The following is a 26,753-nucleotide window of genomic DNA, read 5'->3' as shown; positions in this document are numbered from 1 at the left end:
GAGCCATGCCAGGACACAGGCTCCCCTGGCTTAAGGAGAGGAAATGCTCAGTTTAGGGCCCCTGCAAGGTCGCTGCCTGGAAGGGAAGTGCTGTCTTCAGGTTCTGGAAAGTTGGTTTCCCCGTGGACTCTGGGGGCAGCTTGTGAACTTTTCATGACTCTGAACGAATGTCACCTGCCTGCTGGCCCCTCCTCAGGGAAGCCAGATTGGATTTTCTCCCTGTTTTCTCTCCTGGTTTCTCAGATCAGGTACGGTGTGGTGGGCCAGGCTCTGGTGACACTGTCATGGCTTACAGCAGTGCTTCATGTCCACCGTCCTCACCTCTGGTCTTTGGAACCCTGTAGACTCTCAGAAATTATCAAGGACCCATAGAGGTTTTGTGTATGTGGGTTTCATCTATTGATATTTACCATATTAGAAATTAAAATGAAAAATTTAAAAATATTTAACTAATTAGAAAATAACAAACCCATTACTTATTAACATAACATTTTAGGGGCCGGCCCCGTGGCTTAGCGGTTAAGTGCGCGCCCTCCGCTGCTGGCAGCCGGGGTTTAGGGGCCGGCCCCGTGGCTTAGCGGTTAAGTGCGCGCCCTCCGCTGCTGGCAGCCGGGGTTCAGATCCCAGGCGCGCACCGACGCACCACTTCTCTGGCCATGCTGAGGCCGCGTCCCACATACAGCAACTAGAAGGATGTGCAGCTATGACATACAACTATCTACTGGGGCTTTGGGGAGAAAAAGGGGAAAAAAAAGGAGGAGGATTGGCAATAGATGTTAGCTCAGGGCTGGTCTTCCTCACACACACACACACAAAATTTAAATGAAAAACTGCTATATTTTCCAAAACAAAAAAAATTATTGAATCTTTAGATCACAAGACAACAGATACAGAAGTTGTGGTGTTTTCATAATCAGAATATTATACAGGGGCTCAAATGAAGGGGCTAGAGCTACATGTATCAACATGAATAAATCTTAAAAACATGTTCAATAAAAAAATACTTTTCATTTTTATAGTTTTTATAAAAAGCTTAAAAACAAATTTTACGTGTGCATAGATGGCAAATCATGAAGCAGGCCTGGAGGTGGCGGCACCACTCAGGACGACCTTGCCTGTGGAGGGGGCGTGGACAGCACAGCGCTCCGAGTCCACCGGTGCTCTTGCTAACTTCTGAGCTCTGTCCAAGCTCGGTGAACCGAACAGTGGAGGCATCCTCTTACATTCCTGGCACAGCTGCTCTGGCTTCAGGGGGAACAGCTGCCCTCGCTGTTCTGACTGCGCACATCAACCTCTGCAGACTCCACACACAGACAGGGAAGCGGGGGCGGGGGGGGGGGGTCGTGGGCAGCCAATCAGCACTCTTATCGGGAGAGGTCTGGGGGACCCCCAGGCAGGGGAGGATGGGGGGGCAGCCATCTCAGCACTGCTATCAGGAGGGGTCTGGGGGACCCCCAGGCCAGGGAGGAGGGCGGGGGACAGTCATCTCAGCACTGTTATCAGGAGGGGTCTGGGGGATCCCCGGCGACCAGGGAGGATGAGGGGGGCAGTCATCTCAGCACTGTTATCAGGAGGAGCCTGGGGGCGCCCGAGCGGGACCACCATCTAAGCCCCCGCGCTGTGCGCCCCACGCGACTACCGCTGTCCGGCGGGCGCCGCGGCCCACGCACAGTGTCCCGGGCTGTGGTCGGTCCCTTTCCCGCCCCAACCCAGGGACGCGCAGCCGACCCTCCCCAGCGCGGGCGTCCTGAGACACCCCTCCCGTCTCGGTGACTGTTTCCCCTACGTCTCGGGACCTGGCGTTTCGCACTGACAGGGAACCTGAGGGACCCTGCCTCGCGCCCCGCAGGTGTCCCCGCCCGGCCCCGCTGTCCCGCGCTGTCCGGGGGCCAAACGCCCGCCGCCCGGCCCGCGCCCGCCCGCCCGCCGTTGCCGGCCCCGCCGCCAGGGGCCGCCGCCGCGCCCCTATGACACAGCAACAATAGGGGCCGCTCTGGCCCGCGCGCCCGCGCGCGCTTCCGCCGGAACAGAGCCGCCGGCGCGGGGGCGGGCGCGGCGGGCGATGGACGGCCGCTCTCGCCAATCGCTCGCCAGCCAGCGCCGGACCCGCGCCTGGCGAGGCCCAATCGGCGGCGAGAGCGGCGGACGGGGCGGGGCGAGCGGGGCTTCCGGCGGGGCCCGGCAGGCGCCGAGGAGGAAGAGCGAGCCCGGACGGCGCCTCTCGGCCGAGTCTCGGCGCGGGCCAGGTGCGCGGGCCGCCGGGGGCGGGGACGGCCACGGGGGGCGCCGGGGGCGGGGCCTGCGCCGTCGGCGGCCCGCGAGCCGGGGCCCCGGTCCGCGGAGCCGGGGCCCCGGTCCGCGGAGCCGGGGGCTGAGGGGCCGGGGAGCCGGGGGTCGTGGCGGGGCGGGGGCCCTCGGGGGACCGGGGCCGTGCGCGGGGCACTCGGGCAGCCCCGGCCCCTCGGCCCAGCGCGAAGCCGAGGGCGCTGGGCTGTAAGGCCTGCGAGGCGGGGCACCGGCTCACCCCGCGCATAGGGTCTTTGGGGTGGTCGGAGGCGCCGCGTTTCCCCCAGGGCTCAGTTTTTCTTTTTCGAGGGGGCAAACCTGCCGGGCTGCAGCGGAGCCGGCCTGTGTCCGACAGAAGCTGGGTGTCAGGCCCAAGTCGTGCCTCCCGTCTGATGCGTTAGCCGTGTCTGCGCCCAGCTCAAGTTTTTATCCTTTGGAGCCCCAGACTGAAAACCAGTTAGGAGTACAGAAGGTGGTGCTGACGAGGGTTCCCAGCCGTAGGCAGTGATGCTGCTTGGATGCAGAGGTTAATTTCGCCCTTGAAGAAACTTGAGCAGAAGCTGCCGGAGGGCCTCGGCGCCTGGCCGCACTGGCGCGGGTGCTGTCAGGCTCTGCGGCCTGCCCCGAGCAGTGTTTGCAGCGGGCCCTGGGCGGCTTCCGCGGGCTCCGCTCCTCCCAGCGTCGTCGTGGCCTGGAGGTTGAGAGAGAGGAGCCTTCACTCGGTCCTGCCAGCCCAACGTCTGAGGAGGGAGTTAGGGCTCCACCGTACTGACTGGTCTGCGTGCTGGTCCCTCTTTCAGGATGACGACTTCAGGCGCTCTGTTTCCAAGCCTGGTGCCAGGCTCCCGTGGGTCCTCCAACAAGTATTTGGTGGAGTTTCGGGCAGGAAAAATGTCATTAAAAGGAACTACCGTCACCCCAGATAAGCGGAAAGGGCTCGTGTACATTCAGCAGACGGATGACTCCCTCATTCACTTCTGCTGGAAAGACAGGACATCTGGGAACGTGGAAGATGTAAGTGTCTGCGTGGCTGAGCCTCATCTCGAGGACGCCAGCCTGGTCAGCGGGACAGTACGATTTTACAGAAGGACGCGTAGCTGCCAGCACTGCACTCTGGGGGACAGTAGCTGCTTTGCCACTTGGAGTGCATTGGTGGCATATGTGGGAATATTGGTTTGGTGCCCTCATCAGCTGTTTTGCTGTGCTTATGGGTCTTCCTGGACTTAACAGTTATACAGATTGCTCGTGTCACTGTATATATACTTTACACTTTGAAGATTAGGTGTCTAGAATCGGAGAAGCCACGTACAAATCCTGACCTTTATCACAGCCTTCCAGAAAGCTTTATCTAGCGGTCATTTTATTTATTGTTCTTTGTTCCTCCGACTAAATTGTTCTTTGTTAGTTTTGAGAGCAGGTCAGAGTTGACTTTTTAACTCATCTTGGAATGTTGTTCCCAAAACATCTCAATTAAAAATCCTTCAAGAGCTGAAAGCCCCCCTTCCCTGTTGAGCACCGAGCCCCTCTCCTGGCCCTCATGCTCTTCATGGAGTTCCTCTGACCCTGGCTTATCTGCCCTGTGGAGAGCCTGTTGGGGAGGGGCTTGGTGGCTTGTTGGTCTGTGTCCTCTCCACCCACACCCACACCCCCACACACCCCCCCCCACACACACGCGCACTCTGACACAGGGTCCAGCATGTGTCCTGGGAGGTTCTGGGGCTGCGAATGATGTGTACTTATGTGAGGCTGACCGTGTCCTCTTCTCTGGCTCTCTGTAGGATCTCATTATCTTCCCTGACGACTGTGAGTTCAAGCGTGTGCCGCAGTGCCCCAGTGGGAGGGTCTACGTGCTCAAGTTTAAGGCAGGGTCCAAACGGCTCTTCTTCTGGATGCAGGTGTGCAGAGAGTTTGTTTGCGTTTTTCTTTTCTCGCTGTCATAGAATTAAGTTTAGGAACTTGCTCGATGGATGGTAGAATTCGCTTTCACAGACCTGCTGGTGCTGACAGACACGCTTGCTGTGGAACCCAGGATTCCAGGGTGTTGCCTTTCGGTGGGGCCGTTGGAGGAGGGGCCTCTTCCAGAGGCCGTGCACTTGCTGCTGGGCTGTGGGGGCCCTTTCAAGGTATGGAATTTCCTGGCAGACAGACAGGTGTGATTTCCAGGCTGGGCCCATCTTGATGCATTGACGGGCACATGGCCTCTGGTTTGCTTGTCTCTCAGTGCCCCCTCAAGGGTCATGAGGACCCCGGAGCAGAAGCAAGGATGACCATGTGTAGTGCCCCTGTTGTGTTTTTACAGAAGTGGAGTGTCGTCTCCAAGGTCTTCTGAGCTCTGCCTTTGCCCCCAGTGGTGTGCTTGGGGGTCTCTGGGTGTTGGCGCACCAGGGCTTCCTCGTACCCACCGTGCAGATGGCGCCCGCGGGGCCCACAGTGTAGACGGCACCCTTCGACTTGAGCAGCTGCCATTCCTCCCCCCTTTTGCCAGTGGCCTCTTTTCCGTCTGCTCCGTCACAGGCGGTGTTGTAAAGAATGACCTTGTGCCAACGCTCTGTCCTGTGCATATGAGCGTAGCCGTATGTTCAAATCCAGGCGTGGACGTACTCCTGCAGTGGTGTGCGTGCATTTGCAGTTTTGACAGATGTGGCTGGGTTCGCTCCCCAGAGGTTGAACCTGCTGCTTACCCCCATCACTTTCTAGAGCAGGGCAGGGAGGGCTCTCCTCTTTGTGGCTGGATGGTCTGGGTTGCAGCTGCTTGCCTCTGCCGCGTGGTGTGAAAGCGGCGTGGACGATGAGTGAGTGACTGGGCGCGGCTGTGTTCCGGGACTTGATTTGCCAACACAGATGGGGGCTGTGGTTTGCCAGCCGCTGGCGTAGAGCTTGTTTCTACGTGGTTTTACCGAGAAATGTCAGATTTGCACCACGCACTACCCTTTCTGTTCTTCCCCATTTGCTCTGACGGCTCTCCTCCCCTCTGCCCTGAGGGTGGGGACTGTGCGTCTTGTCCCCCTGGCATCCTGCAGGCCCACAGCACATGCTCAGTGACTGTTGGATGAATGAGTCGTGGGTACCTTGTCTGGGGGTTCTAGGGGCGCTTACAGGGTGACGCTGCCAGGTGACCTCCACACCCAGGTGCTCGTTGTCTGGTGCCTGCAATGTGCTTTCTCAAGTTCCCCACTAACCCCAGAGGGCCGTGGGCCAGGGCTGGTCCATGGGCAGCGATGTGATAAAAGAGTTATTTCATTGCGTTACATGTGTTGAAGGAAAGATTTGGGGTTTTAGACTGTCGTGTAAAGAAGCAGGTTCTGGAGGATCGCAGGCATTGCCCTGTGCACACTGAGTGCCCTTAGTGCTTTCGTCTCCCCGTCTGTAACGTGGGCATTGTCACATGTCAGACTTCTGTCCTGTCGACCCTGCTGGGTCCTCTCCCGGGTGCTGTGTGACTGTGCACAGGCGACTTCACCTGTCTGAGCCTCAGGTCCCTCGTCTGTAAGCCGGGACAGCAGCGGGCGGGTGCTCAGCTGCGGCTGTTGTCATATCCTCCCCTGCAGGAGCCCAAGACGGACCAGGATGAGGAGCATTGCCGGAAAGTCAACGAGTATCTGAACAACCCCCCGATGCCCGGAGCGCTGGGGGCGAGCGGGAGTGGAGGCCATGAGCTCTCTGCACTGGGCGGTAATGGTCACCTTCCAGGATGTGCTGTGAGGTCGGAGGAGGTTTTAAGGATTGGGACCCCTGGTGGTGCAGGCTGGTTGTTCTTAAGTAGAAATAGAAAATTCCAAGTTAGAAGGCCTTACCATGTCCGAGTCACTCCCCACTCCCATCTTCACTCAGCTGATAGAACAGTGTCTGAGCTCCACCCTGTTGGGCCATTTCAGGCGACATTGACTGTACAATTCAGAGGCAGCCCCTCCGGGGCCATCGCAGTGGGGATGTCAGGGTGCTTGCTCTTTCTCAGCTGGAAGCCCCGGCAGCGTGGGCCCTTCCAAGAGCACCTTCCCACAGTCCTGTGGGTCTTGGTCCAGGCCGCAGGTGGACCCCACATCTGAGCCCCTTCTGTCTTCCAGGTGAGGGCGGCCTGCAGAGCCTGCTGGGGAACATGAGCCACAGCCAGCTCATGCAGCTCATCGGACCCGCCGGCCTTGGAGGACTAGGTAATGCCCCTGTTGGCCCTGGAGCCTCAGGTATAAGTCAGACAGCCCTCAGTTGTGTTTCCTTCCAGCTTCTACCTGGTTCTGTCTGAGTGACGTCTGTGAATGTGTGTTCTCTGTGCCTGCTTCCCTGGGGAATGGACTGTTTCTCTTATGGTTTGAGCTGAGAACAGGGTGGGCGAGGCGTTCCAGGACCCCCAGGGAGGACCCAGCTCCATACTTGGGGGGAGCACGGCTGGCTGAAGAGCGAGGCCTGGGAACATGCGCTCAGGGCTCCTGCCTAGGGCCCCCCTAGTCTCCCTTTGATCGGCCTACCCACTGCCACCTCCTCTCGGGCTCTAGTGGGTGTTTCTCGGACACGGGAAACGGTAGCTGGATTGTACTGGGTTTGGACCGCGTGTTCCCTTGAAGCTAAGTGCACCGCTGGCGTAATAGGGTGGAGTAGAAGTGACCTGACTTAACGGAATAAGCTTCCAAAACACTGCGACCTGAGCAGTTGCTCCTCCGTAGCCCCCCCGGCCTGCTGTGGTCACCACCTTCCCCTGCTTGTCCCTTGGCCTTAGTGCAGGACGTTTCTGCGCCTTTGGCAGGGGGAGGTGGGCGTGATGCCTGAGCTCTTGTCTCCTTGCTCCTGGTAGGTGGGCTGGGGGCCCTGACCGGGCCCGGCCTAGCCAGCTTACTGGGCAGTGGAGGGCCTCCGGCGAGCAGCTCTTCATCCAGGTGAGCCTCCCACCCTGCCCCCACTGCACCCTCAGGCACCACCAAGGGTCCCCTTCTTCAAGGAGCCTGGATGTAGTAGGTGCAGGGCCAAAGAGGCACCCAGGGAGGGTCGCTTTCACGGTCTAGACTCTTCCCGGATTCCTGGTAGTGCCGGGACCTTGGGGGCAGGACTGTTGTGTCGTGGGTGCCTGGCCGCTCCAGTGCTGTCTCCTCTTCCCAGCTCCCGGAGCCAGTCAGCAGCGGTCACCCCATCTTCCACCGCCTCTTCCGCTCGTGCCACCCCAGCCCCTTCTGCTCCGGCAGCTGCCTCGGCGACCAGCCCAAGCCCCGCTCCTAGTTCAGGTAATGGAACCAGCACAGCAGCCAGCCCAACCCAGCCCATCCAGCTGAGCGATCTCCAGAGCATTCTAGCCACTATGAACGTGCCGGCCGGGCCAGGAGGCGGCCAGCAAGGTAACATGTGCTCCTGGGCTCCAGGCGGGGGGTAAAGATGCCTGCTGCCCTTGCCCACTCACTCTCTGGCTTTCCAAGGTGTGGGGCTGAGCATGTCCCTGGGCTGAGCTGCTGCTCTGCACGTGCGTCACCTCTGCCCCCTTGCCACACCACACTCAGCAGTTTCACACGTAGAGCCTTCGCTGTCCTCTCACATGGCATCTGGGCCGGCCTCAAGCCGCTGATGGCCATGTGCTTGTGCCCTAGTTGACCTGGCCAGCGTGCTGACACCTGAGATCATGGCACCTATCCTCGCCAACGCAGACGTCCAGGAGCGCCTGCTGCCCTACCTGCCCTCTGGGGAGTCGCTGCCGCAGACGGCAGAGGAGATCCAGAACACGCTGACCTCGCCCCAGTTCCAGCAGGTAGATGCTGGCCCAGTGCCCCTGCTCTGCGCTCGGTGGTGCTCTGCCTGCCTTCAGCACAGCTCCCTGTCACCGAGCGCCCTGCACCTCAGCTGGTCCAAACGGCTCCCCCTCAGAGCCTCCGCCAAGCACGTGCTCAGGGGGTCTGGCTTTTCCTTTCAGGCTCTGGGCATGTTCAGTGCGGCCTTGGCCTCGGGGCAGCTGGGCCCCCTCATGTGCCAGTTTGGCCTGCCTGCGGAGGCCGTGGAGGCCGCCAACAAGGGCGGTAAGTACCTGCTCCTCCTTGCAGGCAGAGTTCATTTTCTCCTTGTAATTAAAAGAAAAAGCCTCTCTCTGTTTGTAAAGCCCAGGCTGGCTGTCCCTGCCACAGTGTCTCAGTGGCCCTGGGCCTCGGTCTGATTGTCATCTCCCCTGCCCTCTGGTCAGCAGTCCTGGGCCAGCGTCTTGAAAGCTTGTCTCATGCTTTTTTTAAATGCGTTTTAGATGTGGAAGCATTTGCCAAAGCTATGCAGAACAGTGCCAGATCCGAGCAGAAGGAGGGCGACGGGGAGGACAAGAAGGACGAGGAGGAAGACATGAGCTTAGATTAAATTATTTGGTGTCTTTTAAGGGGTCAGGCTTCTTGGTTGTGCGGTTTCAGTAGTGGCGTTTGTGATCTGTTGCGCACCCTCACACCTCTGTTCCAACTTGCTGAGAAATAAAAGGCTTTTCTTCTATCTGCTGACTCTGGTTTTCCTTATGGGTCCAGGACCAGGTGCCACGGCCCCATCCCCTTTTTGGCTGGACTGGACGGGAGCTGCCCCTCTGAGGGACAGTCTGGGTGAGGTGCTATACCGGGAAGGGTGTTCCCCACTCAGGTGCTGCACTCTGCCTGGGCCTCCGTATCCGGTTCTAGACCCGTCTCAACTGCTTTACTCGTTTCAAATTTAAAGTCAACACTCAGTTAAACAGAAGTTACTTTTTAATTTTTGTTTTAAGCAGCAGGGACCAGTGATTTACAGAGCTCTCATGCTATTAAAAATTTATGGAAGGGAAATCTCATATTAAGCTGAAAGATAAAAAGTATAAAAACCCCATTTTACCCGTTCATTTAAAAAGTAAGACATAACTTAAACCATTTCCAGAAATAAGATTTATAACCTGCAGAATCTAGAGCCTAGATAAATATACACAAACTTCATCTATGAAACGGGCTGAGGGCAGTGTCCTCAGCAAGCTGTGTGGGGGGGCCTGGGATTCTGAGAGGCAGGACCCTGCCTGCCCGTGGGCTCCAGGCCTGGGGGTCCTGCACGGCTGCTGGAGCCTGTGGCTGGGGTCCTAGAGAGGCAGCTGTGCTACGTGGCTGGGCAGCCGCTGGCCCCCACTGCCCCCTGGACACCGGCAGAGCGAGGCAGAGTGACGGGAGCCCGGTTTACCACCAGGTTCCTCATGCAGCCACGGTAGGCTGGAAGCCGAGGGCGCAGCCTGGTGGGGGGCCCAGCCTGTGCGTCTGTGGGCTCTGGGGGTGCAGGGGAAGATGGAGGGAAGACGGGTTGGAGCAGAGACCAATGTCCCACTGCCCCCCCACAAAGCTTCAAACTCCCCAGCTGTCTCAGGAGGGTGCAAAGAGAGTGGGGTGACCCCAGTGCCTGGTCCCTGAGGGGCAGCTTCCCCCTGCATCCCCAGGCAGAGGCCACACTCACCTGGCAGGCCCCCAAGGTGCAGAGGCGCCAGGGTGTCAGCCAAGGTGAGCAGCGCAGGGCCCAGGGTGTGGTTGCTCTGCGTGTCCACTTCCAGCTGGAGCACATTCCCACCTTTGGTCACTGTGGGGCACAGGCTGCTTGTGGCTGGGCTGGGAGGGGCCCCTCTTGCCAGCCGTGGGGCCGGGGGCTGTTCGCCATGTTGCTTTGGCCGCTATCAAGTTCCTCTGCCTGGGGGTCCACAGCTGCCCCCTCCTGAGTCCCTCCCAGGCTCTCTGCTCTGCAGAAGGGGGCGCTCAGGAGTGTCTCTGGCCATGGGAAAGGGGGCACAGCTCACCTGCCAGTCGGTGCCACTGCCCATCACACAGTGCCGCAGGGGGTGTCACCAACGTGGAGAACTCGCCTGCACCATCATCCGCCCGCAGCAGGACCTGGGGTGGGGCCGGTCAGGAGGGTCCTGCCAATTGGAACCCCGCTCTGTGGCTGCGGCCCCCACCCAGCTTACCTGCTTCTCCAACACCTGCAGCTGCAGGTAGGGGGGCACCTGGATCTGGCCCAGGTGGAAGACAAGGCCGCCGGCTGTGTGGGGCCGCACCTCCAGCTCCAGGCCCACGTCCGCCAATGTGGCCCCCAGGGTGTCTGCGGGAAAGGGCCGTGAAGGGAGGAAGGCAGAAGGGAGGAAGGCCCGGCCCCAGGCTCCCTCTCTGGGTGTCACTCCCTCCTCCCCTGGCCTGGGGCACCTGCGGGAGTGGGGCCACCAGCACCTGACAGACCTAAAGTGACGACTCCCCCACTTCCTGCAAAGAACAGGCCCCTCTCCAGGGGGCCTGAGAAGCATGGCATGACCCCCACCATCCGCGTGGGGGCCCCCAGGGGCCGCCCGTCCAACTTCAGTCTCTTCACACAACCGCTGAACCTGGAGCTGCTAACGGCTACCTGTGGGGGACAGATGGGTGGGCATGGGCTCAGACCCAGGGGGCGGTGAGGAGGGCGGACAGCGTCCAGCTGGGCAGGGGGCTGGAGATGGGGTTGGGGAGGCCAGGGCAAGGTGGTTCTCACTGGGAGTCTGGGGCTGCGGCCACTGGGAGGGAGGCCCCCCACAAAAAGAGTGTGGGGCCGGGGGCCCTCTGCGCCCTGGTACTGCTGGCTGGGCCCCTCCTGGCTCCGGGCACGGACGCCGTCCATCACCAGCTGAATCCGAGTCTTCTGCCATCGCACAGACACCTAGAGGTGCAAAGAGGCACGTCAGGATGGGAGCTCCGGGGCCCTGCCCGTGTCTTCTCTTCAGCCCCTCACCGTGTGCCATCGGCCAGCCCGTGAACGCCGGCGGCTCTGGACGCGGAGCCGGGGCCCAGGGCCCTCTGTCTGAGCAACGAAGTGTCCGTGGCTCAGGAAGAGAGCCAGGGAGGGGCTGCTGGCTGTCAGGGGCACAGCGAAGAGCAGGAGCCCTCGGGGGGTGCGAGGGCGGACAAGCATCCAGAGGTGGGACCTGGAAGCGGAGCAGAGGTGTCAGCTGGGCACACCCTCCACAGCCACCCCACCTGGCCCGGCCTTACCAGTCCCCGGTGGCTGCTGGGATGTGTGCGAACTCCAGATAACTGGACAGGGGCCCCCCAAACTGGTAGGCATCTTGGATGGTCCTGAGGGGCCTGGGTAGTGTGCAGGCAGGGTCCTGGGTGGGCTGCCGGCTGCGGCGGGAAGCCTGGGGGGTCAGATGGGGATGCAGGGGTGCTTGGGGGCTGCCTTCTGCCCACCCCAGCTCCACCCACACACCATCCCTCGGGCGCCCCACCTTGCGAGCCGCTGCAGCCCGCAGTCCTTGTGGTGCCTGCCTCCAGGTCTGGGTGCCAGGGACTGGGGCACAGCCTGAGCTCACGCTGACGCCACCCATGTTCTCCTGCAGGTCAAATACGCGCTGCGGCCCGACGAGCCTACAGAGGGCCCGCGGTGGGCAGTCAGCAGCTGGACACACGGCAGCGGGTCAGTGCCAGCCACCACCCCCCAACACCTGCCCCCGCTCACCGCCTCACAAAAACGTTGCTGATGCAGCCACTGAAGTTTCGGATGGTGTCAGACTCTGGCAAGCCCCCCAGGAGGAGCCGAGGGGGCCCCTCAGGCTGGGGCTGGGGCCGGGGCAGCGGCTCCTGGTGGGGCTTCATCTGCTGAAGCTGGTCGTCCACATAAAGCCAGACCCTGGCGAGGAGAGCACTGTTTCCTCCACCTGCCATCACCCATCTGCTGCAGGTTGCCCCCAAGGTCCCCAGCTCTGCTGCAACCCCCACCCCTGGAGACGACAGTGAGAGGCCAGGCGGGCCGGACTCACCCCGTGGTGTTGCTGTAGAAAGCTACATAATGGGGGGCACCGTCCGCAAAGCCCCCTTGAGTTTTCACCTCGGTCCTCATAAGCCGGAGTGTCACGTGACCCTGCTGCAGGGACACTTCGCACAGCCCATCCTGGGGACAGTGGCCAGGTCAGTGGGCCAGGCCAGGGGCCCAGACTCACTCCCTCCAGCCACCTGAGCCCCCAAATCACTGTAGGAGGTCAGGGAGCGGGCAGGTGGTCAGACTAGCGGAGGGAGGGACCAGAGGTTAGACACGGGGAGGGACTGGAGGTCACACACGGGATGGGATCCTCAGGAGGCCAGACACGGGGCGGGATGGACCGGAGGTCAGACACAGGGAGGGATGGTCCAGAGGTCAGACACGGGGAGGGCTGGTCAGGAGGTCAGACACGGGGAGGGTGGGATGGTCAGGAGGTCAAACATTGGGGGGGAGGGGGGGATGGACCGGAGGTCAGACACGGGGAGGGACGGTCAGGAGGTCAGACACGGGGAGGGATGGTCAGGAGGTCAGACGCGGGGAGGGTGGGATGGTCAGGAGGTCAAACACGGGGAAGGATGGACTGGAGGTCAGACACGGGGAGGGATGGTCAGGAGGTCAGACACGGGGAGGGATGGTCAGGTCAGACACAGGGAGGGATGGTCAGGAGGTCAGACACGGGGAGGGATGGTCAGGAGGTCAGACACGGGGAGGGATGGTCAGGAGGTCAGAGGGGATGGACAGGCAGGTACTCGAGGTGGCGCAGACGCACCGGGGACGCTCGATGGTAGAGCAGACCGCTGTCTCTGGTGCTGCGGAAGCCAAAGCCGGAGTAGACGTCACCCGTGAGGGCCGTGACGTCAGGGAGCGCCAGGGGCAGGAAGCCGTGGCCGTGGAAAGTCATGGCCCGTTCCACCTGCAGGGAGGGCAACCGTGAGGACCCCGCGCCGGCCTGGAGGGGGTGCTGCGGGCCGGGGGTTGCTCACCAGCAGGTCAGCGGTGCAGCCGGAGCTGACGCCCGTCGTGTTCAGCCTCTTGAGATCCACGTACTTGCCCAGAGCCTTGATGCCCTTGATGCAGCCGCGAATGGAGCCTCCGGAGGGGAAGAGCTGCCGCAGGCTGCAGGGGACGAGCGTCAGGGGGCCGCCGCCTCCGAGCTCCTCACCCAACCCCAGCCTGGTGTGCTCACCTTGGGGGCAGCTGGTCGGGCGGCACACCCCCCAGGTAGTAGGCATCGGCCAGCTCCAGCATGTTCTCCTGCTCCACACTGAACACGGTGGCCCTCTCCACGCGCACCAGCACGCGCTTGCGGATGCCCCCCAGCAGGAACACCTGGATCTGGATGGCACCAGTCCGGGGGCTTCAGGGTGAGCCATGTCCCCCCCCAGCCCTCTCCGCCCCCGAGACCCTCCCCAACCCTGGCCTTACTGCCTTGCTGGCCGCAGTCAGGGGCGGTGGGGGCTGCAGCGGGACGGCCTCCTTCAGGCCCGCACCCAAGTCATAGAGAAGCAGGAGGCTGCCTTCCCTCACGGCCAGACATAGGAACTGGTCCTAGGGGCGAGGGCAGGGTCAGCACGGGCTGGGGTGGGGGTGCGGACGGGTAGGCGGCTGGGGGTGGGGCGGGCGTGCCTGGTGCTGCAGGAAGAAGATGATCCCGCTGGAGGACACGAGCCGCAGCTCCTGGTCAAAGCGTTTGGTGTGGCTGATCTGAGTCTCCACGCTGATGCGGGCGAAGCCAGAGCCGTCCAGGTAGGAGCCGTCCGTGAGCCACGGGTCCCCAGTTGACTTGGAGCTGCCAGTCAGAGGTCGTGGGGTCAGCTGAGGGCAGGCCGAGCTGGGGAGAGGGTCGGGCCCCAGGATGCACGTACCGGGCACAGGGCTTATCCGCAGCCGTGTCCAGCTGGAAGGTCTTCTCGAAGTTGTAGAGACTGAGCACCTCCTCATTGAGTGTGTCCATCTCAATGCAGCCCCGGTAGCCAGGGAAGCGCAGGGGTGCGGGGGGCTGTAGGCACAGCACAGTCAGGGCACCTCCCCACCCAGCACAGACCCAAGGGGAGGAACTCAGACTGCAGTGGGACGGACTGAACCCAGACACCACGCAGGACTTGCTGGGACAAGAGGGCAGGGCAGCTGCTGCCCAGGCCAGGCCAGGCTCACCGTGAAGTTGCCGGGATAGCCCCCCACGTAGAAGACAAAGTCGTCAGGCTGCAGGCTGAGCAGCCCCTCAGCCCCAGGGGCCACCGTGTCACCCTTGGTCTCATGGACCATCTGCTTCTCCACCGTGACGGACATGTGGCCAAACTGGAGGGTCCTGAGGGCAGAGGCGAGGGGGTGAGGAGTGGACATGTGGGCACATCGGCTGGTGGGGGGAGTGCACGGGGGGCCAGGCCTCTCACCTGTCGATGCTGATGGCTGCGAACTGCTCCCCAATGTCCTCATCGATGCTGAGGGCCGCGGGGCCGGCCCCCCCGAGGCGGTACACCCAGTGCACCCTCTGGTTACGCAGAGCCACACCCATGTAGTCGCCAGCGGCCTGCGGTGGTGGGACACTCAGCAGGACAAGGACCCAGCATGGCCCGCCCCTCCAACCGGGTGCCCGCTCCTCCCACCCCACAGAGCCCGCGCGGTACCTGGCGACTGCCCATGTACAGCACAAAGTGGTCCCCAGCGGCCTGGCCGGGGCCTGGCTCCGGGCTCTGTAGGTAGAACTTGAGGGCGGTGTAGGCGGCGAGGTCTGAGAGGTCCCGAGGGGCACGCAGCTGCACCCCCGAGCGTCCGTTGAACTTCATGGACACTTTGACCTGTGCGGGGTGCCCAGCCCATCAGCGTCCACTGCCTGGTCTCCCAGACACCCACCTTCCCTTGGCACTTGCACCCACCTTGCTGGCGGCTCCTCGGGCCTGGGCAATGAGCTCCCGCACACGGCCGATGCTGGCAGACAGGGCTAGGCTGGCGTTGTGCGCCCTGCGGTTTTCCAGGAGGCTCAGCTTGGCCAGGAGCTGGGGCAACGTCTTCTCCAGGGTGGACACTGCAGGGAGGGAATGGAGGGGAGGAGGTGGCCCCGAGAGCCTTGCCTCCCCTGCCCCGGCCCACCCGCTGTCCGGGGCGCTGCACTCCAGGGCCCACCTGAGCGGCCTGCATCGAGCACCGCCTGGCCCAGATCCTGGCCCTGCAGGCCTCCGTACTGGCCCTGCCACTGCTCCAGGGTTTCCTGCATCTCCTGTAGCCGGGACTGCACGCGGGCCGCCGTGTCCTGGGCTTCAAAGGCCACAGCCTTGGCGTGGGAGATCTTCTTGCTCGTCTCGTCTGTGGCGGGCAGTGCGCAGGCTTGGAGAGGGGCAGGCGAGGACCACCCTGGCCTCACCTCCCACTGGGGAGCCCACAAGTCCCCCCCCGCCAGAGCCAGCAACAGGGATGCCCCCCCACCCCCACAGTTGTTATGAGAACCTCAGAGCAGTGGACACCCACCCTCTGTCCCTTGCCGATGGCTCCTCCTGTGCCAGCCTCTCGGGCCAGAACCTGGTGACCCTGACACCTCCCCGTGTCAGCTCAGCCCCGTGTCCCCACAGCCACCCACCCCAGGCCACCATCTCTCCCAGGGCCCCATGTCCAGGCTGGGAGGTTCTACTCTCAAGGGGTCAGGCAGCCACAGGGACCCCTCCAAATCTGGCTGAGACGCCTCACTCCTCCCCTCCCCCTGGGCCCTCCCGGGCTCCCCGCTCCCCGAGCCGTCCCCCTGGGCCCTCGGCTCCACCCACACCGGCCTCCTTGCTTCCACCTTCACCTCTGCGCTTGCCCACCAACTGTACCTGCCCCTGGACGCCCCAATGTCCCCGAGCTCTGGGGGTGAGATGTCCCCACCACACGCTCCCATGCTCGCCCCTGGTTCTTTCTCTCCAAAGCACTTCCTGTCCCTTCCAGCTTTCACTTACTACTCGGGGCTATTTTGTTTGGTGTCTGTCTCCCAACCAGAGGCAGGTCCCCAGGGCCGGGGCTGTGCACTATGGAGCTCCCTCAGCCACCCTGGCCACCGTTCAGGACAGCACAGGTGTGAATGTGTCCCCCATCACAGAGCCCCACTGGGCAGCACTGGCTGGAGCAATGCCCATGCGGGGCAGGTATCCATTCATCTCTGGGGACGAGCAGCGAGAGCGAGGGCAGGGACAAGGCCCAACGTACCCGTGTCCATGGCCAGCATGGCCTGTGCCTCCTGGATTTGGGCTGCTAGCTGCTCCTTTTTGGCCCGGGCATCACGGAGCTGGGTTCCGGTATCCTGGAGGGTGGCCCGCGCTGCGGGGCAGGCAGCCTCAGCTCCAAGGAGCCCCTGCCCCCAGCGTACAGGTGCAGCCTACTTCAGCCCTCCTGACCGGGGAGGACCAAGGCTGACAGGCACGCAGATAGACGGAGACAGACACGAGGGCTCTCGGCTCAGGGGGAGGCGTGGGAGCACCCCGAGTCTGGGGGCAGCCTCCCCCTCCCATGGCAAATATAACTATCCTCATCTTATAGATGAAATGATGGAGGCTCAGAAAAGCCAAGCCACAGCCACGGCCTGCCAGCGCTCCGAGGTTCTAGTGGCAGAGGGTATGCGGCTAGCCCCTCCCTCCACCTGCCCTTTCTCACATACATGACCCTCCAGCCAGGACAGCAGGAAAACCATCAGCTGCTCCAGTGTCCTCTTCCCTGGGCACCTCCACGGTCCCAGAGCCCCGTCACAAGGCCAGGGTGGGCAGTGGGCCTTTGCAGGGCTCCCAAGGGGCAGACACGCCAAGGCGGTGGAAGCAGGATTCCCACACGGGGCAGCTGCCACCCTGACTCACAATGTGACGACCCAGAAACCCCCTCACACTTGGCTGGACGCTGAGGATCCCCGGAGACCCAGAAGGACCCCGGCACTCACCGCGGCCCAGCCTCCGCTGCTCCTCGAGGATAGCCTCCTCCAGGGCACTGCTATTGGCCAGCAGCTGCCGGGCACGGGGCGCCAGGCCCTGCTGCACCACCATCTGCAGACACAAGGACAGGCTGCAGCTCACACCCAGCTGGCGGGAGCTGTGGGGGGACAGGGGCTCCTGCCGGGGCCTGGGGCAGAGTCAGGGCCTCACCGCCCACGTGTGGCTTGACTGCTGCAGCGCCTGGCCGGCGGCACCCTCGGCAGCCTGCACAGCTTGCAGGATACTGCTGTAGGCGTTGGCGGCCTCGATGGCCCGCTGGATGAAGCGGTCCTGGTTGACTCCACGGATGATGCTGTGGGGGAGGCAGAGGAGGATCAAAGGGCATGTGGGGGGGCCCGATGTCCTCAGGCCAGCACGCGGGCCTCCCGCCATCACAGCTGCTGCTGGGCCGGCCTGCCTGCCAGCTCCAGGCTCATACCCTTGTCCTGCTGTCTGTGACAACTGTGCCTTTCCTGCTCTCTGCCACCCACCTGAGCCTGGGCTTCTCCTTCTAGGAGCCCTCCCAGCCCAGCTGCGCCCCCTCCGGGCCCTGACTGTCCTGCAGGGACCTGGGCTGCCTCCTTAGGGCACTCCTCTTCGGGGCCCGCACCTGGACAAGTTGAGCGCCAGTTGGTCCAGCTGCCACGCGTGGGCCTCGGCGGCCTCCACCAGACCCACTTTGCTGCTCGCCGGGGAGAAGACCCGCATCTTCTCAAGCAGTGGTGTCCGGGCCCCGTCCAGGCTGGCTGCGAGGTGCTCATACTCCTGTGGGTGGGCGGGCTTAAGTGGGACCCTCATCCCGATCCCCTCCTCACTCTCCCCTGATCTGGGACCCTGGGGGCTGTGCTCTGCACACAGATGAGTGTCCAAACCCACCTGGTGCGCACCCTGGGAGGGGGTGCTCACCTCCTTGGCCTGGTCCATGCCATGCAGGAGCTCAGAGAGCTGGGCCAGGGTGTCCCTGGCAGCCTGCAGAGTAGCTCTCAGAGTGGCATTGTCCTGAGACAGCTCCTGTTTCCGTTGCTGGAGGTGATGGGGATTGAGGAGGGGGTGACAGAAACAGAGGTGTGACAGGGTAAAAACAGGGCACAGGGTGGGAGGGAGGAACTTGAAGGAGAAGGGGAGAGGGGGGAAAGCGGGAAGGAAAAAGGCAGAGGGGGGAAGAGGGGGGAAGGGGGAAAGAAGTGGAGAGGGGGAAGGGGGATGGGGGGAAGGGGGATGGGGGAAGGGGAGGGGAAGGGAGAAGTGGGGAGGGCAGGGCAGGGCAAGGGAGGTAGGAGAGAGGACCCTCACCAGGGCCTCCTCCAGGCGTTCCTGGTTGCGGCTGTTGAGCTCCTCGGCCTCTCTCGTGGTGCCCACTGCCTGGTTCAGGGCCTCTCGTAGGTCCATGAGGCCAGCCTCGTGCTGGGCTAGCTGCTCTCGGGTGCGGGCAACCAGCACTTGGCTCCCCTCCCAGAGGCTGGTCAGCTGCTCCTGCACGCGGGCCAGCACTGGCCAAGACCCGATATGGGGTCAGTTGCTTGGGCAGTGACTCCGGTGCCCGCCCGGCCCCCATCTGCTCCCCAAAGCTGATGTGACACAACTCTACGCTGACCTCAGCCCTAGGGCTCCCGGCCAAGCCAGCGCCCCTCCCTGTCCCTGCCCGGCCGGGGCCAACACCACTCACGTCTCTGGGCCTCGCCCAGCTCGGCCTCAGCTGCTGCCCGCGGGGCCCCCAGGTCACGCGCCCGCATCTCTCGGAGCAGCCGCTCCACCTCGGCTACTGTCCGGCGCAGCTGCTCGCCCGACGGGGCCGAGGCGTTGGCTGGTGACAGGCGATCCGTCTGAGACTCGAGCTCTGTGGGGGTGGGGGGAGGGGGCCATCAGGGCCCGGGCAGACTCTGCCCACTAGCTTCCAAGCCCAAGACCCCCACCTAAGCATCTTCAGACCACCAGCACGTAACCCAGCATGCCCTGAACGGCTCCCAGAGACCCTGGCTCAAGGCCACGGCTGTGCTCCGCCCCTAGGCCGGCCTGGCCCTCTCGCCCACAGCCCCCACTCCAACACCCCCACTGCCGTCTGCTCAGCCTGCTCCCTCGGCCTCCTTGCCTGGCCGACCCCTCCTCTCAGGCCAGTGCTCGGCTGAATTTCCACTTCTTCCAAGACCCCTGGGCTGGGCCAGGTCCCCGCTTCTTGGTGACATACCTTAGTTTGTAATTAATGTGCTCACCAGCCAGTTTTCCCAGAGGCAGGGTGCCCACAGTCCACTTGCCTTCTTGCTCTGGCCACACCTGCCGCCTCTCCCACCTCCCCACTCTGCCCTGCTGTTTACTCAGCCGAGGCCCCATCTCCCTCTCTAAACGTCCACACCCTGCCAATTCTTCAAGGCCCAGCCCCTGGAAGCAGCGCCCCTGCTCTGAGCTCTGAGCACTGTTCTGCTTAGCCCCCATCCCCCTGCCTGGCTGAGCCAGTCCCTACCTCCCAGGGCGCTGTCCACAGCCCGGATGGCCACCAGCAGCGTCTGCGCCCGGCCCAGTGAGGCCTCGGTGCTGTCCAGCAGCTGGCTGGCCTGGGCTCTCGCTCCTGTGGCCTGTGGACGCAGCATCCCATCATCCCATAGCCTCTGCTGATGGGTAGAAGGCTGGGGGCCTAGGGAGGGGCCTTGGGCCTGAGCTGAGGGTCAGAGGTGACAGTGGATGGTCTGGGGCCCAGGGAGAGGGACCTCTGGGGGAGGAGTCTACTGAGGGGGAGGGGTTTTCGGGAGGAGCAACCCGGGGGGCTCTGGGGGAGGAGTCTCCAGGGGCAGGGGTCCCCAGGGGTCCTGCCTGGTCGTCCAGCTGCTGTGCGTCCTGTCCGAGGCTCGAGCTCTGTCGCTCCAGTATCTCCAGCCTCTGAGCGGTCTCATGGCGGGGGCCCAAGGGGCTCCGCAGCTGGCTCTGTGGGAAGGGGAAGGTGAGGGCCTGTAACCAGGGCAGGAGGCTGGGGGGCCGGGCTGAGAGGTACCTGCAAGGCGGCGATGGAGGCGTTCAGCCTGTGCAGCCGGGCCCAGGCCACAGAGCTGGCACTGACACCACGCAGTTGCTCCCAGATGGCGGGGAGGAGGGCGCCGGCCCGCTCCAGGTCGTCCAGGAGCAGGACCACACAGTGGTCACACACTGCAAACAGCACAGGTGGGTCAGCTCAGGGTGTGGGACCAGGGAAGGAGTCATGGGATCGGCACAGCCGGGATAGGTCAGCCAGGGGTCATGGGGATACTGAGCTGGCCTGAAGGTGACAAGGTTAGTGGGAGTCAGACGTCAGTGTGAGGGTCAGGAGGTTAGTAGGGAACTGGGCAGGTCCCAGGAAGTCAGCACAACGTCGGGGTGAATACACAGTTGGAGAGGGTCGAGAGTGGTGGGGGTCCGTGAGGGAGTCCAGGACGTGGGGGTCAGAGGGTGGGAGTGAGGTCAGCATGGAGTCTTGGGGTCAGTATGAAGACAGGTGTGGGGTCCCCTGCAAAACTGAAAGGAGAGTCGGGATCTCAGGGCTCCTCTGGAAGTCAAGGTTAACGTGGGGGTCACCAGGTCAGCGTAGGCTAGGACCCGCACTCCCTCACGTGGAGTTGTGAGGGCTGGGGTGAGACGGATGTGGTCAGGCAAGGCGCAGGTGGGGTGGAGGAAGAGGCGCACCTTCGCAGTGGACACCGTGGCCCCTGGACCCGCCAGGCACAGGCACCTGGTGCTGGTGGCTGCAGGTGTCACAGCGCTCCCCGCTGAGCCCGGGGGGGCACGTGCAGCGGCCCGTGTGCAGGTCACAGTGGCCCCCTCGGCACTGGCAGCCTGGGGTGAGAGAGGTGGGGTGAGGGGTGAGGGTGAGTGGCCAGTGGAGGACCCCAGGTGCCCGCCACCCTGCAGCACCCTACCTGCCCACACTTACGCCTGCAGCCCTGCTCAGGGAGCCCCCAGTGGCCGGGGGCACACTCGCGGCACTGGGGTCCCCCAGTCCCTGGCCGGCAGTGACACTGCCCACTCTGGGGATGGCACTCGGAGCTCTCAGCGGCTGGTCCACAGGCGCATGGCCGGCAGCCCCCACAGCCCTCGAAGCCAAAGTGTCCTTCCTGCCGGGGCAAGCTACAGTCACAGCTCTGCCCAGCCCGAGGCCCCGCCCCCACATTAAGGCCCACCCCTCCAGCCCCAAGGCCACGCCCAACATATCAAGACCACACCCTTTCAGCTCCAAGGCCACGCCCCCACACCTGGAGGCCCAGTCCCTCCCAGGCAGCCCTACCTGACAGCGGTCACAGCGCGGCCCTGTCACACCTGCCTTGCACAGGCACTGCCCACTGTGGGGGTCACAGGCCTCAGTCCCACATGGGGAGCAGTCACACCCTGCAGAAAAGGGGCTGTGACACTAGCCCTGATCCCCACTCCAGCCTCTTCCCCCTCCCCCAAGAAGCCCTTACTGAGCTCATACTGTGCAGATTTCCACCCAGCCCCAAAGAAGCCCCAGCCCCTCACTTTTCACCACCTCCAGGCTCCATCCCCATCCAGACCACACAGCTGCCTGCTGGCTGTCCCACTTTGCCCTCCTCCCCTGCAGCCCACACTCAGCCCAAGGAACCTGCCAGAGCCCGCCCTAAGCGAGAGCCAGACTCCAGAGCAGCCCTCGGCCTCACTGTGGGGTCGCTGACCGTAAGCCCCGGGGAGCTGACCGTGAAGAGGAGATGTGTCTGACTGTGAGCCCAGGGGTAGGTCTGGGGGCCTGACTGTGAGCCCTGGGGGCCTGGCCAGGTCCACTGTGGCCCTGCTGGGCCCGGTATGGAACACAGCCTGATCCCAGAGGACAGCCAGTGGCCCCACTAGCCCCTGCCCCCTCCGCCTACGGGTGCAGTTGCCGGGCAGCAGGGCATTGCCGTAGAAGCCGGGGGCGCAGCTCTCGCAGCGGGGGCCGGTGGTATGGCGCAGGCAGCCGCGGCAGGCGCCTGTCAGGGGGTCGCAGTCACTGAAGAGCATGTTGGGGTCGCCGTTGCCGCTGCAGTCGCAGGGCTGGCATGAGCTGCCCAGCACCAGCGGGTTCCCGAAGAAGCCGGGCGCGCACCTGCGGCAAGGGCAGGGTGAGTGGCCTGCGCCCACGCCCACGTACTCCCGGGCCCCAGGCACTCAGGCCCACCCACCCGCTCACCGCTCGCAAGAGGCCCCCGCGTAGCCGGGTTTGCAGAGACACTGGGTGCGGCCACCTCGAAGGGCACAGCCCACGGCAAAGCTGCAAAGATGGAGGTGGTCGTTACACACCTGCGTGCCCTGGGTGAGCACCCTGTGTACTCAGGCTGGGCCAGGTGTCAGGGGTCCCCACCTCATGAGTCCACCCCAGCTGCCCCGGCCTCTGCAGAGGGGACTGCTGGCCCAACCAGGTCGGGGATGGTGGCATTCCAGACCAGGGCTGTAAGGGCACGTGCCTGCCGGCCAACAGTCGGGACCCTGGAGGGGCTGGCCCAGCTTACTTGTTGGAAGGCACTGAGAGCGGACAGGGGCAGCTGACACAGGGGTCCGCGGGATCCTCAGACCCACTGCGCACGAAGCCGGGCAGGCAGTGCTCACAGTGGTCACCTTCGGTGTTATGCTGGCAGCCCTGGGGCAGAGGGGACAGCTCAGCACCGACAGTGGAGGCCCCGCTTCCACCAGCAGGATCTACTCAGCTCCCCCAGCCCTGTCAGGGATTCTCTATGCACAAGGCCAGCCGGGGCCCTGCCCAGGGCACCTCCCTTCCCCTGGACCTCAGTGTATCCGTAACTACTGACCCAGAGGCCCATGGTCTTCCCTGGTCTGTGCCTCTGGTGGCTGCCCTCCCTCCACCAGGGCCCCCGCTCACCACACAGACGCCCGAGCCAGGAAGGCAGCGGTCTGAGTGGCCATGGCACTGACAGGGCACGCAGCGACCCAAGAAGAGACCTTTGATGTCCCGGTAATAGCCAGGGGCACATTCCTGGGGGGTAGGGTGGGGCATCAGTGCTCAGGAAGGAGGCAGGGCCAGCCCGATGTGGGGGCAGAACAAGAGCCATGCTCACAGGTCAGACCCTCAGAGGTCCTGGCCCTGACCGGCTGGAAGCATGAAGTCACGGCGTGCAAAGCCACACGGATGGCCTGGCTCAGTGACACCCCCCTCCCACGTGGGCCGGGGCCGCCTTCTCCTCCAAACACCCCTTCCGAGTGGGTGGTGTGCAACTACAAGCCGCCTCAGACAGATTAGCTGGTGGACGGACGCACAACAGGAGAGTGACGAGTGGATGGCAGTGAGGTGGACGAGGTCTGGGTGGACCAGCGGACGGGGGTGGACTGGGCAGCGAATGGATAAAGAGCAATTGTATGCACGGAGGGCCGGGCACGGAGACAGGGTAACAGTGGATTAGCAGACAGATGAGCAAGTGGGCTGGCTGGGCCTGTGGAGGGAAGGCAGGGCTGCTGGGAGGGTGATGCACAGCGGGGAGGAGCAGAGACAGATGCGAGGGAGGTGGAGATGGGGATGGAGGGCAAGAGTGGACGCTGGGCAGGACAGACGCAAGTGGGTGGGGGCAGACTGACTGGTGGTCGGCCTGGTGCCCGTCCCCACCACCTCACCTGGCAGGAGTCCCCGCGGTAGTTGGCAGGGCACATGCACAGCTCCACATTGCTGGCCGGAGGCCCCCCGCCCACCTCACCAGCCACCTCCAGCGCCACCCTGCGCAGGGAGACGGCCGAGGAGATCTGCGAGAAGAGGGCGCGGATCTGCAGCTGCTCCAGGCCGGCCAGCACCATCATGAGCTCCTCGCGGGACACGGCGCTGTGGGTCTCCGTGTGCCGGAAGTTCCCCTGTGGGGCCACAGGGTCCTCAGAGGGGCCACACACGAAGGGGCAGAACAGGAGCCCAGAAGAGACCTCCCACAGGGGACGGGGCACTCAGATCACGGAGCAGGAAGGGTGACACGCAGAGCTAGAAAACCCGTCACCCATGGGGAAAACTGGCACCTGAAGCCTCCCTCACACCATGTACAAACCCAACTCCAGATACGGTAAGAATTCAAACACACAAAGACGCTAGTTTAAGGTTTAAGAAGAAAATATAGAGGAGTACTTTCTGATCTCACAGAGACAAACACTTTCTTAAACAAGACACAAACACAGTAACTGCAAATGGAGGATTGATAAATTTGAGTATGTTAAATATAAGAACTTCTATTCATCAGAAAACGCCTTAGAGAAAGACAGAGATGAGCCACAAACTGGGAGAAGACACTCCCACTCTGAAGTCAGACACAGGCTGAGCGTCAAGAATAACACAGAGCTCCTCTAAAAAGATGAGAAAAGACCACAACCTGAAAGAGAAACCGGCAAGAGACACAAACAGGCAGCTCAGAGGGAACCACAGGTCTCTGAGCGTCCGAGGAGCCGCTCACCCACTGAGGATCAGGGTTCACAAGCCAGCATGGGCTGGGAGCGTTGCCCCAGGCACCAGGAAGGAGACGTGGCGATGGGAGTGTGGGAGAAGAGAGTACCCACCCCCTCCCCTTCCGGGCCCTGTGCAGGCCTTCCCTGAGCCATGCTGGGTCCAGGAGGGACCCGGGCGCCCAGGCCAGCTCCACTCACCTCCACCAGCTGCAGCTGCCCACGGTGCACATGGCCAGGTGCCGGGTACACCGGCTCCAGGAACGTGATGCTCATCTGGTTGCCCTGGGGAGGCACGTGGGCAGGTGAGGGCCGGCAATCAGGCCGCCCACTGTCCCCGCTCAGCCGTGCCCGCCTGCCCCCCAGCAGTGACCACCCCGTCGGCCACCTGCAGCATCACGTCTGGCCTGCTCTCCGTGGGGATGAACACGTCCCCCCGCTGGGTCTCCGAGTGCACTTCGTAGCGGAGGGTCCCGCCATAGGACGACACCTGGAGATAGGACAGAACGATGAGACCTGGCCAGCCCCCGTCCACAGGCCCAGAGCTGACAGCAGTGGTCTTGGGCACCCCTGGGACAGGACACAGGGCTGGGCCTGGGCACCCCTTCTGGCTGCCTTCCCCACCACAGCCCTCTCGGAGGTCCTGGACACCCTCACAGAGCCCCCATTCCTCCTTGGACACAGGCAACCTCACTGCTGCTCCCCCTGGCCTCCAGAGGGTCCCGGACACCCTCGCAGTGAGGGCCCGATGTGCCTGCTCACCCGGTCCCCCAGGTAGGAGGGCGGGGCCTGCCAGTACAGCTCGGGGAAGGCCTCGGGCACATGCCGCAGGTCCGCATGGAGCAGCTCCGCCTCCGCCCGCAGCTCGTGGGGCACCGCCTGCCGGTCAGTGCTCAGCAGCGTCCAGCCCTCCATGTCCACGAACTGCAGGCACATGGATGAGTACCCTCCCACATCACAGGGCCCGTCCTACAGCCCAGACCCGGCTGGCCGGGGAGCAACATGTCCCCTCCCTGAGGCAGCACCGCTCTCAGGCTGGGGGCCCCCTGCCCGCACACCTCCCGGCGGCCATGGGCCGAGCTCCTGCAGCGCTCCGTGGCCCCGAAGCAGAAGCAGCGGGTGCAGCCTTTGGGGTTGGCGGCGTCGAGGGAGAAGGTCCCAAGGCGGCACTGGTCGCACCGCGGGCCCTGCACGTTCTCCTGGGGGCAAGAGGGCAGGGCGGGTCAGTCGGCCGTGTGCTGGGGCACCTGACGCACCCTGGTTCCCTGTGACCTGCCTCGCCAACGGCCTGACTCTCCCAGAAGCTTCCAAGAAGCCCCGACCACCTCAAGAGGATGAATCTCAGGATAAGGCAAGAGGAGAGGCAGGCTGGGGCTCCCCCGGGCCCCCCAGCCCCTCACCTTGCAGTAGCACTGGCCTGTGAGGGGGTCGCACACGCCAGGGGCAGAGCCTGCTTGGTGGCAGTTGCAGGGGCGGCAGGCGGGGTAGCCGTGGAAGCCCGGGGCGCAAGCGTCACAGCGGCGCCCGGCCACGTTGGGTCTGCACCTGTGGACGCGGGTTCAGGAGCTGGCCGGGCCTCCCTCCACCCCCACCCCTCATGCTGAAGTGAGAGACCCCCAAAGATCTGACCGAGAGAGCACTGCTGAGCCAAGGAGCACTAGTGGGGGGAGTGTGGGTTCAGGACCCAGGACTGCCCTGCGGCCATGGGGACACCCCGCCCCCGGCTCTCACTTGCACTGGCCGCTGTCCATGTCACAGGTGGGGTCTGTGAGCTCCTGGACACCGGGGCCCGAGCAGTTACACTCCTCACACCCGACCAAGGGGTGGCAGCCAAAGGTCTGGGGCTGGCAGATGATGCAGTCGGGCGGGACGGTGCGTGGAGGGCAGATGCACTGGCCCGTGAGCTCGTCACAGAGGCGGCCGCTACAGTCGCAGGCTGTGGGGAGTGTGCACAGGGCTGGCAGACCTCTCTGCCCCACTCGGTGGCCCTGGACTGCAGTCCTGGGGGTGTGCCACTATGGGGGCGGGGCCAGGGACACCCCACCCCCTGCCGAGTTCCACCCAGCTCCAGGCCCCAAGCCTCAGGCAGCTCCTCTGACAAGGGGTCAGCTGCCCAGAATTGCCATCTAGTCCCCAGAACATTCTGGACAACCCTGCAAGGCCTGGGCCACAAGCCACAAGCTGCCTGAGGTCCCACAGTCAAGAGGTGAAGTGGGCTGGCCCCGTGGCTTAGCGGTTAAGTGTGCACGCTCCGCTGCTGGCGGCCCGGGTTCGGATCCCGGGCGCGCACCGACACACCACTTGTCCGGCCATGCTGAGGCCGCATCCCACATACAGCAACTAGAAGGATGTGCAGCTATGACATACAGCTATCTACTGGGGCTTTGGGGGGAAAATAAATAAATAAATAAAATCTTTAAAAAAAAAAAAAAAGAG

General features: G+C 63.4%; 2 protein-coding genes across 5 annotated transcripts in view; one reads left to right on the top strand and one right to left on the bottom strand.

The window, feature by feature from the left end:
* Positions 1-2,145: 2,145 nt before the first annotated feature.
* Positions 2,146-8,727, top strand: ADRM1 (ADRM1 26S proteasome ubiquitin receptor). 4 transcript variants are annotated; one of them, XM_058562348.1, is made up of 10 exons: positions 2,146-2,246; positions 3,087-3,300; positions 4,065-4,181; positions 5,835-5,958; positions 6,351-6,467; positions 7,073-7,154; positions 7,375-7,607; positions 7,854-8,011; positions 8,174-8,276; positions 8,495-8,727. In XM_058562348.1, the coding sequence occupies exons 2-10, from the start codon at positions 3,088-3,090 to the stop codon at positions 8,599-8,601; spliced, it is 1,254 nt and encodes a 417-aa protein (XP_058418331.1). In that variant the 5' UTR covers positions 2,146-2,246; position 3,087; the 3' UTR covers positions 8,602-8,727. The 4 variants fall into 4 exon arrangements, with proteins under 4 accessions (XP_058418331.1, XP_058418333.1, XP_058418330.1 ...); XM_058562350.1 differs by lacking the exon at positions 2,146-2,246 and adding an exon at positions 2,489-2,812 and having other exon boundaries at positions 7,375-7,496; XM_058562347.1 differs by lacking the exon at positions 2,146-2,246 and adding an exon at positions 2,490-2,812.
* A 227-nt stretch (positions 8,728-8,954) lies between these two features.
* LAMA5 (laminin subunit alpha 5) overlaps positions 8,955-26,753 on the bottom strand; it is a 56,131-nt gene continuing 38,332 nt past the window's right edge. The window contains exons 35-80 of the mRNA XM_058562351.1: positions 26,049-26,253; positions 25,718-25,862; positions 25,376-25,516; positions 25,080-25,241; positions 24,706-24,807; positions 24,519-24,602; positions 23,514-23,744; positions 22,768-22,881; positions 22,400-22,527; positions 22,081-22,161; positions 21,782-21,996; positions 21,187-21,287; positions 20,836-21,016; positions 20,589-20,738; positions 19,924-20,075; positions 19,746-19,856; positions 19,399-19,510; positions 18,607-18,777; positions 18,234-18,430; positions 17,847-17,963; positions 17,551-17,705; positions 17,112-17,253; positions 16,910-17,012; positions 16,189-16,299; positions 15,136-15,315; positions 14,889-15,037; positions 14,640-14,810; positions 14,406-14,542; positions 14,167-14,320; positions 13,878-14,011; positions 13,639-13,801; positions 13,438-13,560; positions 13,199-13,347; positions 12,996-13,128; positions 12,782-12,925; positions 12,014-12,144; positions 11,713-11,883; positions 11,483-11,621; positions 11,247-11,392; positions 10,987-11,179; positions 10,750-10,914; positions 10,464-10,626; positions 10,196-10,329; positions 10,028-10,121; positions 9,694-9,813; positions 8,955-9,509 (exon numbers count right to left, since the gene is read on the bottom strand). Coding sequence (XP_058418334.1) covers positions 9,346-9,509; positions 9,694-9,813; positions 10,028-10,121; positions 10,196-10,329; positions 10,464-10,626; positions 10,750-10,914; positions 10,987-11,179; positions 11,247-11,392; positions 11,483-11,621; positions 11,713-11,883; positions 12,014-12,144; positions 12,782-12,925; positions 12,996-13,128; positions 13,199-13,347; positions 13,438-13,560; positions 13,639-13,801; positions 13,878-14,011; positions 14,167-14,320; positions 14,406-14,542; positions 14,640-14,810; positions 14,889-15,037; positions 15,136-15,315; positions 16,189-16,299; positions 16,910-17,012; positions 17,112-17,253; positions 17,551-17,705; positions 17,847-17,963; positions 18,234-18,430; positions 18,607-18,777; positions 19,399-19,510; positions 19,746-19,856; positions 19,924-20,075; positions 20,589-20,738; positions 20,836-21,016; positions 21,187-21,287; positions 21,782-21,996; positions 22,081-22,161; positions 22,400-22,527; positions 22,768-22,881; positions 23,514-23,744; positions 24,519-24,602; positions 24,706-24,807; positions 25,080-25,241; positions 25,376-25,516; positions 25,718-25,862; positions 26,049-26,253 — 6,668 coding nt within the window. The 3' untranslated portion in view covers positions 8,955-9,345. The remainder of the gene's footprint in view (positions 9,510-9,693; positions 9,814-10,027; positions 10,122-10,195; positions 10,330-10,463; positions 10,627-10,749; positions 10,915-10,986; positions 11,180-11,246; positions 11,393-11,482; positions 11,622-11,712; positions 11,884-12,013; positions 12,145-12,781; positions 12,926-12,995; positions 13,129-13,198; positions 13,348-13,437; positions 13,561-13,638; positions 13,802-13,877; positions 14,012-14,166; positions 14,321-14,405; positions 14,543-14,639; positions 14,811-14,888; positions 15,038-15,135; positions 15,316-16,188; positions 16,300-16,909; positions 17,013-17,111; positions 17,254-17,550; positions 17,706-17,846; positions 17,964-18,233; positions 18,431-18,606; positions 18,778-19,398; positions 19,511-19,745; positions 19,857-19,923; positions 20,076-20,588; positions 20,739-20,835; positions 21,017-21,186; positions 21,288-21,781; positions 21,997-22,080; positions 22,162-22,399; positions 22,528-22,767; positions 22,882-23,513; positions 23,745-24,518; positions 24,603-24,705; positions 24,808-25,079; positions 25,242-25,375; positions 25,517-25,717; positions 25,863-26,048; positions 26,254-26,753) is intronic.

This window comes from Diceros bicornis, chromosome 19 (genome assembly GCF_020826845.1).
Source record: "Diceros bicornis minor isolate mBicDic1 chromosome 19, mDicBic1.mat.cur, whole genome shotgun sequence".
NCBI classification, from domain to species: Eukaryota; Metazoa; Chordata; class Mammalia; order Perissodactyla; family Rhinocerotidae; genus Diceros; species Diceros bicornis.
This window is presented reverse-complemented; position numbering and strand designations above follow the sequence as displayed.

What these genes read in the sequence shown, in the direction of transcription:
- ADRM1 (XM_058562347.1), top strand. An exon ending in CATCTGGGAACGTGGAAGAT is followed by an intron (nt 3,301 to 4,064) that starts GTAAGTGTCTGC and finishes GGCTCTCTGTAG; the next exon opens with GATCTCATTATCTTCCCTGA. An exon ending in GGAGGCCGCCAACAAGGGCG is followed by an intron (nt 8,277 to 8,494) that starts GTAAGTACCTGC and finishes AATGCGTTTTAG; the next exon opens with ATGTGGAAGCATTTGCCAAA.